General features: G+C 37.6%; 1 protein-coding gene across 35 annotated transcripts in view; it reads left to right on the plus strand.

Moving 5' to 3' along the window:
• Window positions 1–16,377, plus strand: part of SORBS2 (sorbin and SH3 domain containing 2) — a 434,751-nt gene that overhangs the window by 338,798 nt on the left and 79,576 nt on the right. For all 35 annotated transcript variants that reach the window (XM_025207800.1, XM_025207796.1, XM_025207802.1 and 32 more), the window contains 5 exons: window positions 3,748–3,892; window positions 7,052–7,227; window positions 12,714–12,780; window positions 13,915–13,959; window positions 15,628–15,814. In XM_025207800.1, the coding sequence (XP_025063585.1) occupies window positions 3,748–3,892; window positions 7,052–7,227; window positions 12,714–12,780; window positions 13,915–13,959; window positions 15,628–15,814 (620 nt within the window). The remainder of the gene's footprint in view (window positions 1–3,747; window positions 3,893–7,051; window positions 7,228–12,713; window positions 12,781–13,914; window positions 13,960–15,627; window positions 15,815–16,377) is intronic.

Below are 16,377 nucleotides of genomic sequence, written 5' to 3' on the forward strand. Positions count from 1 at the left end.
TGTGTAGACAGCCACTAGATTAACTCTCAGCCTTCTCTTACAGAGTTAGATTTGAGTATTCAAGGACAGACAGTTTAATGACTGCCCCTTCTGATCCTTTGATACAAAGAGGCAACAGCCATGAGGAAAGATGTTAGGATTTTACCATTCCTTGTGTAAATTACCATTCAGTCAAATTGTCACCTTCCAGTTGCAGAGCTTCTGTTTAAAACAGAGTTATGAAAGCACTTTTAGTCAGCTGACAGAAAACAAAACAATTCAGAAAACCTCAAACCTTGATTCTGTATCCTCTTCTCAAAGCAGCCCTTTAAAAATGAAAATACTTTTATTTTTAAGTGATGGTAATTAGCACTGAAAAGCAAATTCTCTCAGAAACCATAGTTATTTACTAATCTGCTCAAAATGAAAAGCAAATGCATCTCAGTCAGCACAGTGCAGCTATTGACAGTGAAAGCTGATAGGTTCCTAGTGACCACCATATATCATATTTGAATCTATTCCTTGTCCACACTAAGTCTATAGTGGACAGCAGTGTAAAGTCCATTTTGCTGCCAGATACTACCCAGTTACCATATTTATTTGCTATTCTAATTACAATGACAGGTTATAGTACCTCAAACACTAGAAGCACTTATTAAATCATCAGAATTAAGTATCTTTGGCTGCTCAGTATCTCTGAGAGCAGGACAGTGTTGACTAGAAATTTCTCAAAGCTAGCTTTTAAAAATTACCCCCCACCCTGGGTTCAAGTCCCATAGCAGTAGCAGTGTTCATACCACTTTTGCTCAAGGAGAAACTCCATCAATAACTAGGATGTACCTCTGAGCAAATATGAAGATCCTCTAAGGGTTTTAGCACTAAAGAGAATGTGAGAGATTCAGTAATGTCTGATCTCTGAGATACAAATGTGACCCCCTGTTATCAGAGTATCTGAGCAGGATATAGTATCTGACCATCTGTCTGCTCTGTCTTATTTTCCTGTCTCATATATTTGGAAAGCACCTAAAGGCGCAGGGATAATTTGTATCTAGTCCACAAATGAGCTGTTAATTCTGTTCCTCCAACTAGAGAGAGAACTACTTATGCAACATGTTATGGTGCAGGTTTTTGTGTCCATATAGCCTCTGCTGTGGGGGGCTAGCCTTCTTGAGATAGTTGCCTTAAGCTTCACAAAAAGAAAGACTGGGGTCACTGAGATGCAAAGGAAAATGGAATTTGTCTCACATCTAAGAGCTTGAAAACATTTCTTCCCAACTCCTGAAATCTCTGCATGGACTCAATCTAGTTCTTGTGTACATACGGCAAGGAGAGACAGGCGTTAGGCATATAGGTCTTAACCTACTGAATACCTTGTAGGTCAGGATTAGGGCATTATAGAATCGTGTCAGGAGCCAGTGCCACAGTATGGGCACTGGGTGTCAGACAACTGGCTATGCTGTGTCATAAGGTTTTTCCTGATCCCTCAGTAGCAGATATTTCCATAGTTTCACCTAGAAATTATAAAGATGTGTATCCCACTTAGCTACACACCAGCACTTTTTACAGTACAATGGCATGCAAAATGTGCTATAATGAGAACTGAATGAAATGGTTTTTGAGGGGAATAGTAAATTAATGGAAAGTGCAGTTTCTGAAGGACCAAAACCATGGGCCAATTCAGGTTTATTTTTAGTAACTAGTTTAATCTGGGGAAAAATGAGAAAAAAATTGAATATGCAAAATGACATTTTTTAAAAATCAAACATTTTATTGTACTTCAATTTCCACTGTATCTCCTGACTGTATCTCCTCCTTTTCATGCTAAGGTTAAAGAAACAGTGGAGTCCTTCCTCCGCTGCCCCAGTGGGCCTCAATGGCTTTAGATGGGACACCCTTACCTTTTAATTTTCATTAATATTTTTTTAAAGGTCCCAAATGGTTAACTTACCCATAAACAAAACATTTAATTTCAGGGTAAACAAAACACATTGCATCTCTCTGAAGTGGGGGCGTTGTTTTGTTTTGGTCCCTGCATCATTATTTGCCCACCTTTGACTATACCACATGGGAATCAGCTCAGCCAGTAATGATGTGATTTTTAAAGTATCAGGATTCTGGCCTAAAATAAGGATTTGCCTGTACAAATAGGCAGACCTTTACTTGATACTTGCATGAGTAAGCACCTGATTTATACAGATATATGTACTAGTTATGAGGAGAAATTAAGCATGCGTACACATGTACTGTGGTACAGCATTCTGAAAACTGCAGCCTTCATTTATTTCAATTGTTTTATAATAAATAACACTTTTTTAAAGAATTCAGATAGAAAATCATTTAAAAGATGTGCTTTGTTTTAATAAAGTCTTTACATTTATGTTCCTGGCTTTATAAGGTGGAAGAACAAATCTAAACAGACAGGTTCTAATGGCACATTGGTACAACCTGAATTTCAGCTACCTACTCAATTTGACTCTAAAGCAAAAGGCTCTTAATACATCCAGGTGTTCTGATGACATATATTAAGAAGCTGGGAGGAGGGGAGTCTGGTTGCTTACTAAAACACACAAAGTTTTTGTTTTCATTTACATCATAAGAGGGCTGCTGAGGTGAAAAATTCAATATCAAATTTCCCATCCCAAAAATGCTTTCTTCTTGTATTGCAGAAGAAAATCAGCTGTTTCATTAGAGTCTAACATTTATCTTTATCTTTCCTAACATTTATCTTTTCTGTTCCTTGGTTGTTGCTCCTTCATACCCTTTTTGTCACATTTCAGAGTCATAGCTGTTAGCAAGGCAATCGCACAAGACCAGGATACTGTAATTATTCCCTTTTGTTACAAAACTTGATGTAGGTCTTCAATGCTCATAACTTTGCACTTCAAAAGAAGTGAGATGGAAAATTTCTCCCATGCCATCTTTTTTTAGATGATATTAAGTTCCTGGGATTTTAAAAATCCAATCTATGTTCTCAGTGTCTGTTCTGCAGTCCTTAAAGAACTCACCAGGCATGGTTCTACAGTTAAGCTCTGGAAATCAAAAGCAAGTGGAACAGGGAATTGTCTTAGAAAAATCTCCTATGACCAAAGCTCAAGTGGTTTGTGATGTCAGAGTCCCTTATTGAACTGACAACATACTCAGCTTTTGTGGTGTTTGATTTACAAACTGCATCACTGTGACTTTTTGTGCCATACTATACATTAAACACCACCTCTGCATAGTCGCCTCCTCTACTTGAGCGCCAGTTTTCAAAGAGGGTTTGGCTCACTCTGTCTAGACATTCTTAATTAAAGTTTTCCATTCAGGCTACACACAAAATTCCTATTAATATCAATGGGAGGTAACCATGTGGAACAAGGGAAAACATCCCTTTAGAGGGAGTGATCTACGACAGGCCGCCTTTGTCACATTATGAGAGAAAATTTTACTGCCATCTTTATTCATACAGATGTCAAATCCAGGCAGATCTTGTCTGTGCAGCTCATCCTGCTGCCTTGACTATGATCCCTCTGTCACCTTCCCGTGACTCCAGCATGCTTCAGACACAGCACTTTGAGAGGAAAAAGGGAGAGAGAGATGTTGCATAAGGGGCACATTCCACTCCCCTTGATGAGTTTTGTACTTCAGTGAATATCTGTCCCATTATGGCTAGGTACCTGACAACTGGTAATTGTTGTGTAGCTGACAGTCTTACACCACCCTTTGTTTGGAATGGTATTCAGAGAGTTTTGTGTGTAATTTAATGGGATATTGTTTTGTTTCTCCCAGGCCCAGATAACAGTGAATGGGAACTCTGGCACTGCTGCCAGTCCAGTGAGTCATTTTCAAAGGCCTTTTTCCCCTTCTTCAGCTTACCCTCCACCAGCTTCACTCAATTCAAACATTGTTATCATGCAGCATGGCAGGATGATGGGTAAGTCTCTCACATGTTTAATTTATATATTATGCAATGTGTTCTGATTCACATGGCAAGAACTGCAAACAATTATACAGCATTCCACCTAAAGAAAGAACGTTTTATCTATTCATGTCCCTTGGGGAAAATACAAGAAACAATAAAGCAGACAGAGTTAGACACAGCAACGTTCTTGAACTGGTTTTACTACTAAGCATTATTACTTTAAGAGTAAAATTCTTACACATATAAAAATGATCTCTTGCAGTCATTCCACTAGCTTTACTGAAGGGCGATAATACTGACTCGACATTTGTGAATTAAAATCAAAATCCCTTTCAGTGTCTCTTATCAGCATTAAGAAACTGGGTGAATTTTATTCGTCTGCTGAACTTCCATCTCATAGGATGAGGACCTAAGTTTTTAAAAAGCATATAGCATGATTGACTGGTAAAATTATGAGTTTTTTAAGGAATTCAATGAGTATATGTCATACTTTATGACTATATATGAATATGATTCCTGCCTCATAGAACTTACAATCAAAATGATTTTGAGAACACTTATAAAATCAAACTTTCAATTTATTATTAAGGATTCTGGCTAAAAGCCTTGGTCCTGAAATCAAACTTTTGAAGAAAGTTTAAAACTTAAAGCTCTGCCTGCTTTTAGTTTATGCGTGCAGTTATTTCTGTGTGCCTTTTTTATCAACATATGCATATTCAAAGAGAACATATGCACAAAAAATTTGAACATGCACATGGGATTTGCTACTGTGCTGTACAGAAGGCCTGAATAAATTACTTTTCTCCTTAAAGTCTATGAATCCTATAAATGCTGCCATCTGTGCACAAGTGTGAAGTTTAGAAATGGAGCATGTGGATATCTGCAAACACAAAAATACCAGGCTTGTTCTAAAAAACTGACCTCCCCAGATTCATAGACATTAGCATGTATTAACCATGTTTCAGAAAGTGCCCTTGGCTGTCTCTTTGGAACACAGTGTTTAAGAGCATTTTCTCTTAATTCTCTGGTGGTGATAAGTTTCTAAGACACATGAAATTATCGTCTGGCCTCTCATCCTTGCACACTCAAACATCCCCCTGATGCCAGCAGTCTGGGGCCTGAAGGAATGTATAATTAGTTCCCCACAATTTTCTAAGTTTAACAGCAGCGTATTTGAAAAAAACCCAAATACTTTGATATTTGACACTCAGAGATACATTTCACCAGCCATGCATAATACTGGATGATTGATAACTTTAAAACTTGAATAAATAAGTAAAAAGACCTCATCTAATTCAAAATCTTTACAGTAAACAAGGAGAAAAAATATCTAGTAGTGTGTGTGTGTGTGTGTGTGTGTGTGTGTGTGTGTGTGTGTGTGTGTGCGCGCGCGCGCACGCATGCATTTTTGTGTATGCGTGTGTGTGTGTAATGTTACAAATTTTCTGGTTAAACATCCAAAATTGTGGCAGCGATCAATAGGTCATTAAAGTAGGGTTAGGCAACCTTTTCCAGCTGCTGGCTGGAACAACCCTCCCCAGGTCAGAAGTGGACAGGCAGGAGGGCTCTAGGACCCTACTGGCACTGCCACTCACCTCCATGGTGGGAAGGGCAAAGCACCCACAGCCAAAGCCTCCCACCACCAACTGCCACTAAAGCCCTACATCTTCAGGACAAATTCAAAGGTTCCATGGGCGAAATCCAGTCTATGGGCCATAGGTTGCTGACCCCAGCATTAGAGGAAATCATAATCTGCACAAAGTGTTTGGAAATCTAGCTTTGCACCTCCAGCCATTCTGCAGCAAAAATGTGGGTAGTGTAGTACCTGCTGTTGCATACCATGCTTAGCTAGTCATAACTGCCCACTAATTGCTTACTGAAATCCGCTGCCTGAATAACTAAAGGATCTTCCTTGTTATACTTCCCCTGTATGCAAGATTACATTCAGACATATGGCTTTAAGGTATAATAATAAGGTCTCTTGTCTTACCTTTGGTTCTTTTTTTTTGAAGTAACGACTTACTATGAATTTTAGCAGTAGATGATGGTAACCATGCTATATAATTTTAATAGTTAAGAGTTGGGGTAGAATTGCAAAATTATTTACAGCACTAAAAGTCAACAACAACCTGCAGTCTTTTACTGTAGTTAGTGCAGGGAGTTCTCTGACATGCTGCTGAAGTGACCAAAGTTATTGATGTGCACTTTATATAGTACTTATGTCAAGCTATTTAATGTATCCCTAAGAATGAAAAGAATCTCGACTTAGAGCATATAAAAAAAATAAACAAATTTCAAGTCCTGATAATGAGGGATCCTGGTTTTCTTTGATCTAAAAAAATCCCCAATTTTTGGTTAAAAAAAGTAACCCCAAATCCACATTTTTCCGTGATTAAAATGAAACACCACTATATATAGAATGTGGATTTGGGGTTACTATTTGTATCTATATATTTGTGGTGTTTCATTTTAAACATGGAAAAATGTGGATTTGGGGTTACTTTTTTTTAACCAAAAATTGGGGATTTTTTTAAATCAAAGAAAACCAGGCTCCCTGCTGATAATGCATTAGCTTTCCAAAGTTAATAACATAACACTTAAAAGTGTTTACCTAGTTAACTTTCTCATACATCACATGCTAATGGACCCAGTACATGTATTAAAAACTTCTGTGAAATTCTTGATGAAATGCATTACTGTGCATCGATATTAGTAATATTCTGTATTATGCAATGCTTTGGGGAGGAAGGGAGTTCAGTTCATCCCAATGCATAGTTAAACATATAGATGGCAAAGCTGCAAGTTTAGTTTAGGAAAATGTGCCTGTTGCCACTATCTTATTTTTGGATCTTCTCATCCTCTCTTTCCTGATATTAACTCTAAATAAGCAGATTTTCTTTTCATATTTTGTCATGTAAAAAATGCCTCCAATCTAATACACTAGTATTTCAGCACAAAATTTAATAAAATAATATGTGCATAATTCCTTAAATACAAGGAAATCCTTGTAATGTATAAGTATTATGAGATGTTGTATTTGGGCACGTTAATATTTGTGCATTAATTTGTGCATGAATGTTTGTGTAAAATTTAGAAAATGTAAAGAATGATATAACTGTTAACTATGATTATTATGTCGTTATACAACATGCTGTCACATTATCTTTACAGAATCCACAGAAACATACTCACAGCATGCTCAGGCTGTTGGCAGCAGCACCACCACCAGTACAATACCAATCTGTAGATCTTCAGAGGAAGAGAAGAAAGTCACAGTCATTAAAGCACCACATTATGCAGGGATTGGCCCGGTAGATGAATCTGGAATCCCAACAGCAATTAGAACGGTAGGAAATGCTGGGTTTTGCTGGGTTTGTGTGTGTGCGTGTGTGCCTTTGTACAAAGAACTGATTGTTGGTAATGGGTTTTTCACATTCTTCTAGTCTTATATAATGTGTGCGTAATCAGAGGACTCATGAATATAATACTGTGTGTTGCAAGAGAAGAGGACCGTTGATGGCAATATAATTGGGCAACCCTGTATTTCTAGTTCCAATTATAAATAATCAGAGCCACAGGTTTCTTTCTTGTTCTCCGTTACTCCCCTTGTCCTTCAGTGGTGTTATATTTTGATTATGTATCATTTTTCTTTTCATTCCAAACCTTTAAAATCATATTTTTATTGTTAGCAAATAAACCTCATGTCTTGAATTTATTTCTTTCCTTATTTTCATGGGCCCTGCATGGAAATGACTAGATTTGTTCAAATAATAATCCAATTGATGGGTAGTCCAAGGAATGCAATACAGAACCATTGTGTCTTTTTATGACACTTAAATGAGCAGCATAGAAATCCTCTCATTGTGATTAGTCCTGTTTTGACAACTTGCCACTAGTCGCTGCTTGAGTGGTCACAGGATGTCAGACTAAAGAGTTTTGTTTTTACTATGTGGAAGCATTCTTTCCACAATGCTGTCAGGGCAGCCCCTTCAGGCTGGTTCAGACGACAGTGCTGTTGTAGATCTGTGAAGGACCTGTTTGCTGGCCTTCCCCGCTGGAAAAGAAGCATTGTGCTACACAGAAGAAATAAGAAGAGTGAGAGCCAGGATGAAGGCAGCAGAGCCCTTGCAGGTGAAATCTTTGTGAGGTGCAAGGATGTAGCAGCTGTTGGATATATTTTGCCTGCCGATATCAACACATGGGGCTGTGTAATTGCCAAGAGCTGTTTCACTGGAATGAAAAATTAGGGGAAAAACAGGATTTGATGGAGAAAACCAATAGGACATTTCAGAATAAGTGGTAAGACTGGGACATTTTCAATAACAATTGGGGAAGAAACTAGTATTTTGTGCTTTCTCTTTTACTCCCACCCCAATTTTGGCAAATACAAATTATTTTTAAAAGCAGAAAACTTTTTAAAAACTTATACCTCTTATTATAACAGTGCTATAGCTTCCCATTCCTCCTAACCACACACATCCTTGTAATATTTATCAGAAGTTATTGTTGTTTTTGCTTTAAGAGTAGCAGATTGATCACGTGGAATAGATATTATTTATATAAGAGAATGACAGAAATTTATCTCCCAGTGTATTTAAGGCATTTTGGCAAGTGGCCAGTGGTATATTTAACTTGCCGATATGATGGTCTTGGTCTCTAAGATTTTCTCTTAAATTTGTATGTATAATTTGGATTTTTTTTCCAGTGTAGGATTACTTTCTTTTCTCTTCTGTGCTTTTGCATTAAGACCTTATGCAGCTTGTATTACTAGTGTAATGTAAATAAGCCTTATGACCAGATGCAAGTTAAAAGTACAGTCTGCTAGGACTATATCATATCAGCAAATAAGAGCATGCGTGAGTGTGTATTACCCCTCAGCCCTTCTCCTCCTTGAAACTTCTAGAACTGATCTGAGTATACTTTTAAGCAAACTGAGGGTGATATGTAGGTCAGAGTACTACATACCCCAGTAATGAGAAGACTGAAGGTGATGACACGGTCAGCAATAGTCAAATGTGCTGCACCATCCCATCCTCAGAAATGTAGCACAGTCCACAACAAAGTGCCACAGCAGCATTTTCAGTGAACAAGAAAAATCAGAATATAGTACTTGCTCTGTTCATGGTCAGTGAGCACCCAAACCTCCAGCTTCTCCCTCAGTCATCAGCAATAGTATAACTAGGAAAGGGCAAGAAGGGCACAAGCCCCAGGCACAGACTTAGAGAGGTCACCAGGATAATCCCCTCCCCCCAGAAGTATTTGTTATGATGCCTCTGGGAGGTTTTGCCATAGGAGGCATAGCTGGATGCCCAGAAGGAAGCACAAACAGGGCACCAAGAGGTCCCTTGGGGAGTCTGTGCTGCTGCCTGTCTCTCAGTTGCAGTAGTCAGAGCCTGCACTGCTACAATATTAACTACAGAAGTGTCAGCTTCTGCCTAAGTAAGGAGAGCCAGGGTAGGTAAGACTCCACTCTAAATCCCCCCCACCAATTTCCCATCCAGTGGTCCACATAATTCCTACCCCACCCCCTGCCCTGGGCACTGAAAGAGCTTGCTACACCTCTGGACTTCAGTATCCCTCTGAAGAAAGTTGGATGTTTCAAGACCGGTTCAGTTCATCTCTGCAGTACAAAATTTCTACTTCATACAAAGGGACAGCTGCCTGCAGAGTGTAGTAAATTTGAGCATGGATGTTGTAGATGATATCCCTAATGTACATTGAGACACTGCCTGGCACAAAGAGGAGTTTTCAGATGAGAATTTGGAAATTAGCAGTGTTTGTTGTACACACATTTTTCCAGACTTTGATCTCTTTCCATTTTCTCTTGACTCCCTCTTTCCTCAAATCCCAGTGTTGCAATAGCCAGGCAATACAGGATGAAGCTTGTCAAAATCCATCCATGTAATTTCTGTCTCATAAGGGGTCACTGCAAAGTATTCCCTACTGAGTCGGAACATGTTGCTTCAACACCATTTTGATCCTTGTCAACATAGGTAGCATAAAACTGAAATGCAGACTCAGAATCAGATTGTTGCATGTTAGAGTATTTTAACATAGCTCAACTCCAATCATTTTGAAGTTCCAGGGCATAAAGGCTGAATATTTAAAGTGAGTAATCAAAATGTGTTTCTGTCAGAAGAGCTTTGTTAAACAGCATCTACGGTTTTAGTATCATTTGAAAATTCTAAGCAAGAAAACAATTAATTAAAATGCAAGGTGACTTCATATTTTTAGCTGTACCATCCAAAATAATTCTTCATGGTTAATTATCAAATTAATCTGTCCTTTCCTTTGTGGGTGAATAAAAATCAAGTCAAACCAGATTTCTGTATTCAAATGATTTAACTTTTTAGTTATACCTGCTTTTTGTTCTGGATTTTACCCATTAATAAATAGGAAACTTTTAAACACAAAGCGGCATTTGATTATGCGTTGCTTACTACATAACTTAGAATGTAGGGCAAAGAGAAAGAAACCTTTATTGAGCATCATAAATGCCTCCTTTTTTGTGTGCTTTTTGTTGGATTGTCATGATCAGGGCTGGATGCAGGCATGGGCAATACAAGTGGCTGCCTAGGGCCCAGACAGAAAGGGGGCCCGAAAATGGTAATTTTTTATTATTATTATCATTATCTCTGGTGAAGGGGGACCTGATACTAAAAGTTCGCCCGGGGCTGCCAGGAGTCTAGGTACGGTGCTGGTTACAATACTGCAAATGATCATGAAGTCTCCCAAGTACTGCTTGTGGATTTTTTTAGGCCTTTTACCATGGTATGGCTGATAATTATGTGAAAGCCTGGCTCATATGTATATGAAGGCCTCTCCATGTTTTATTCTGTGGATTTTGTTTCTATGGACTTTGGATGATTGGGCTGATCAGAACACTGATTTTAGCTAGGAGTTATCTATGTACCTCCATCCTCTAGTAAACAGTGAAGAAATAGTCATAGGGACTTTTGTATTAATTCTCAGATTTTTCTCTATCACCCATACAAATTCAGTTCTACAAAAGAAGCTGCTGGATTTCCTGGTGGGTCTTTGGGCATCTGTGGTGTTGGAGTGATACATCTTACTCTGTCTTAAAATAGGCTGACTTACTCCACCCAGAGATTTACAGGAGTTGAGGTGTAAATAACTGTCAAGAATTAATGTGGAACTAGTCACAATTCCTGAAAGTTGGAAGAGATGGTGTAAAGGGTGGAGGGAGGTAATGCCACACACAGTATCTTTTCCCTAATCATGTCCACTACATATATACTAAATTACATGCAGCCCAGGTCACACAGAGCTAGAATGGGATCAGAAGACACTGCAAGTTAGGCTGCTTTGCTTTCTCTTCAACAGATTTGTGGGCTTTAATCTGAGTGTTCTTTAACCTTCACATCACACAGTGGAGAAAATGAACTGGTCCGAGCTAGACAGTGGTATTTCATGCTATGTATTCTGCCCAGCTCAATAAAAGAACTTGTCAATGTTAACAAACCAGAAGAGTTAAACATAAGGTAATAGCTGTGGCTGGGATAATTGAAAACAAAAAAGTGCCACTTGTAACATAGTTCAGTTCAACAGGTACTAAAGCTATGTACAATATTTATTAACAATTTTGAAAAGATGGAGATCAGTAAAGTGAATATATTTTAAATTCAAAATTATTTAGGTGAGACTAGAAAGGAATATGATGAAATGCAGAGAGTTAAGGTGAAAGGGCAACACAATGCAATAAAATTCAGCGTTGGCAATTAATGACTGATAAAATTTTGCATTTCAAGGCAACACATCAGAAAGAATATGTTGTGTGGTTCTCAATAAATAATCATCATTCAGCTAATGAATTGAGCTGCTTTGTTGCCATCTAAATGAAAACCTCTTCTCAATTGTTGTCAAAATGTTTGATACATAATGAACAGAGTAAAATAACACTCAAAACATCACTTGTGCATTACACTATCACTGATATCTCTGAACCTGAACTCTGTGTTAGTTCTGGTCATCCTATCCCATCTAGTCATGACAAAAAGATATCACAAAAATGAAAAGGGTTCAGAGGTAGGTGATGGAAATACTTAGAAGGATAGAGAAATTTACATCTGAAGAGACAGAAAACCTTGGGACTTCAGTTTACAGAGAGAAGAAAAAAGGGAACTTGCTAGAGGTATACAATTTACTCAGAAGGTAATTGAGTGCTCCTATTTATACCTTCTCATGATTCAAGGAGAAGAGGATATTTAATGAAACTGAAAAGAAACAAATATAAAACTAATAAAAAGGAAATAATGTTGCCTAACGCATAATTAACAGAAGAGAATCATTACCACAAGATGTCGTGGAAGTCCAATACTAATTACTATTAAGAAAATTGGCATCAACATAGATAACAAGAACTCCAACTATTCTTTTAATAATTTTTTAGATAATTTAATGATAACAGCTTGAAGTTAAGAACCTTGCCCTGCGGACTGATAATTGACTCTTGGCACTTCTTGTACTTTCTTATAAAGTATCTGGTACTACCCATTGGTAAAGGCAAGGCAGTATAAAAGATAAAATATTGATCTGGTATGGCAGTCCTGGGTTCCTGAATATTGTCTTTTCACTGAGGTTGGATGCCAAACTTGCTGAAAGGTTACAAGTATTCATAAATGAAAAAATATAAGTAGATCATTTGAATGAGAAGGCATGTGAGGGATCAATCTAGGATTAAATGTGATGGGCCAAATTCATATCTGCCAACACTAAATGGCTGTAAAAATACAGCTGGAATTGCTGGAACATGATATGTCACCACTGATTGTTTGTTTCTTTAGCTAAGTTTTATAAACTCTCTTTTATGTAGACAGTTGACAGACCAAAGGATTGGTATAAGACCATGTTCAAGCAAATCCATATGGTTCACAAACCTGGTAAGTGTACATTTTTCTGTTTGCTACATAAATCTTATTGGAATTAATAAATGCCCTTTTCCCCATTTTTTGGTGGTCTGCTGCCTCATAATACACAGCTTACAGTCACTGAACATGAGATATTGAATAGAACTGAATGGGAATTTCTCTAAGCTAAACCAGTACAAGAAATGATATAGCCAAAGCATTCTCCTGGTTAAGGCTTTTTTCATTGATATATTTTTAGTACTGAAAAAGAAAGCAAAGGAGAAGAAATAAATTAGAAATACATTATGATCTTTCACAATGTAAGAGTTCAATAGGTGGTTAGTGTAGCAAAGAACTTTGCCAATACCACTTTTCTGTCTGACTAACCAGGGTGGCTATCACTGTCACCTACCCTGCCAACTTTCTGTTGTAGAATTCATGTGTTCAGTGACAAAGACAAGATGCTGCTTCTTTCAGCCCTACTTATCCATTTAAATAAAACTCCCTTTGATACTGTTCTCCAAGGAGCCTTCATAATATTATTAGTATCCACATTATTAATAACATTTTCTCTTGTCTTCCTATTACCCAAGCATGCCAAGATACCCTGTAAACAGTAATTATGCCTCATTTCCTCTCAGTGATGGTAATAGAGCAGTGACATTATGCCAAATGTTATTGACAGGTAAATGGAGGTTTACAGATGAGTTGCCTCTTGATCACACACGAAGTCAGTGGAAGAATCAGAAATGTAAAACAGGCCAAATACTTTCTCCTCTTCTCAAGCTGCAGCCATTGTGCAACACTAAATATAAGAGGATTTTTTTTACAATTGGAATGGTGTCCTCTAGTAAGAGAAAACCTATCAAGAAAAGAAGAGGGAATGGTTTCTGGAAAGAATAGTAGGAATGATTATAACTTGAAATGTTAAGTGAACCAATAATTATGTAAGCTGGGTGATATGGCAACAAGATGCCATTCAGAATAGGGTGACAGAATAACCTGTTTTAAGTGTAAAGAGGAAACATGGCCTCCAGAGACCATATAAATGACCAGGCTGGAGCTGATCACCTACTAATCTTCTGTTTGTATTTGCAAAGAAAGCTTCCTTGCTGTGATGTACTGACAGGTATTGCTCTACTGTAACATTTATATTTCTTTTTGTAGATGATGACACAGACATATATCACACTCCATATGCATATAATACTGGTAGGAGTTATTCCCTCACTTCAAATATGCCGTTTTGGGATAGTGGTACTTAAAACTGTTCAGACCTGCTCCTGTTAAGTTTATATATGCATAATTCTACATAATTCTTCTATTTGCTGTTTTCCCTTGTCCTTGTGCTCAAATATGACAAGGCCTCATTTTGGTTTCTTTCTTACAACAGAAGTAATTGGAAAATTATTGCAGACATGGAGAACAGAGAGGAAGTATTATAAAACTGTAGTCGTTGACTAAATTTAATTTATTCTCACTAATGACCCTGAATACTTTGAACCTGGAATGTCACACTAAGTAATAAAGTACAGTTTGAAAATATAAACTGTGATTATGTACACACATAAAAATAAAGATATGGTGACTGTGCCATATTTTTTAAACTGTGCATCAAGAACACTTAGTAAAATGATGGAGAGGCAAGGATTGTTGTGGGTGATATCTTATATTGGACCTACTGCATGGCTGGGATAGACTTAGATAAGCTTTTCAATGCACTGCATCTTTCTTCAGGTTGAACGCATTGGAATAAAAAACAATCGTGTAACTAGGGTGCAAAGACCAAGGCAGACACCTCAAACACTGACTTCGGGCAGATGGAGCAGAAAAATCAGCTGCTGCCACAGCCGCTCAATCACTCCAGCACCACAGTGGCAACCAGAAGTTGCTGCTGCTCCCCCATGTCCCATTGCCCTGGGTGCCTGGCTGCTTTGTTACATCTCTGTTTGAAAGCTTGTGTAAGTCCAATAAAAGATATCACCCACAAAAATCCTTGCTCCTTGACATATTTCCTGGACCATCATGGCTACAACATCACTCCAATTCTAGTGTAAATGATACTATTTTGTGATCCTGTTACTTTTCTTACTGGAAAATTTCATTCACTTAAAAGATATATACATTTCAAATATTTAAGACAATAAGAATCATGTAGTAGAAACTTTTTACTGGCAAGAAGAAAACGTAATAGTTTGGATAGAGAAAAGTAGTTAGCCATGTTAGTCTGAAGTCAGAAAGAAGGCAGGGCAGGCTGCCTAATAGTGTGGATGAAGCAGATACACAAAACACTTTACAGTATGTAAAACACTACATTAATGTTTAAAGTTTAAGGATTTAAGATTCTTTAATTTCTGTTTTTATCAATATTGCTTTCATTACTTCTGTTTGATATATGATCAAGAATGTGTATTCAAGTCCATAATTGAAATGCACTCTTAAAAGCTTTATTCAAGAAATTTGTTTTGGATAATTTTCCAAACTAAAGCATTCATTTCAAAGAATGAAAAAAGTACATCTATGTTACTTTTCTTTTTCTCGGTTTAATAACAACAAGGAACAGGACAATTCTTAGGGATTAATAGCAGGTTGTAGCTAATGGCTGGGGGGATTGCACATAGCTATTATCTGTCCCAAACTGGTCATTAATTCCTGTGCAATGTCATATAGCTTTATATGTGGATGTATGTATAAAATGCATGTGTGTATGCATGGGCATATATATAATAATCATAAAAAGATGCACAGGACATCACAGTATGTTTATAAAGTGCATTTATAATTTTTTGTGTTAAATGAGTGAGTGTTTTTTGTGAGTACAGTGCATCTTATTTCATTAAAATGCAACCTTACATTTTTATTATTTGTTTTTTAACTTAGGCAGTTACAGCCCATCCCTTACCGCACAAGCACACCCAGCTGCAAAGACACAGACATACAGACCATTGTCCAAAAGCACTTCTGACAATGGTACTGATATCTTTAAGGTTTCATCTACTATACCTCCTCCACAAATACCACCTCCAGTGCCACCACATCGTCCACGAGACAGGTCAACACCAGAAAAGTAAGTAGATTTATTTCTTTTTTTGAAAAAAAGTTCATAATCAGTACAATATTGCAATAGATAATATCAGAGGTATTATTAAGAGCTGGAAAAGCAGGAAGATTACAGGTCTTGTTTCATAGGACATTGAGATAATGAGTAGCATAACTACTTGAGTAAAGTGTGGACACCATGTTTCTTTAGTATCTGTGGATATTAGTTTTTCACTGAGCAAGCTTGACTATTGACTAGTATGATGTGGTTGGTAAGGTAAAAATCTCGACTGATTATTGCAATGAAGCTGCTTCCTAAAGGCTTAGAAACTCAAATCCAGTTTCACCTTTAGACAGGTAAGTAGCACTACCACAGTGAACTTGAGCCATATAAACTACCATGTGACCATATGAAAGGTCATGCCTCTCTGAATCAGTTAGTCTTTTGCCACTGAAAAATGGCGGCAGGGTGCTTTAAACTAAAGAAATGCCCCACTGCCATTTTTCAGCACGGGGACGCTGATACACGTGATGTTCCGGGCACTTTTAATTAGCATGGTTCTCAGAGCTGCACTAATGAAAGCCCCCCTC

The sequence above is a fragment of the Alligator sinensis genome, unplaced genomic scaffold (genome assembly GCF_000455745.1).
Source record: "Alligator sinensis unplaced genomic scaffold, ASM45574v1 scaffold528_1, whole genome shotgun sequence".
In the NCBI taxonomy this organism is placed as follows: domain Eukaryota; kingdom Metazoa; phylum Chordata; order Crocodylia; family Alligatoridae; genus Alligator; species Alligator sinensis.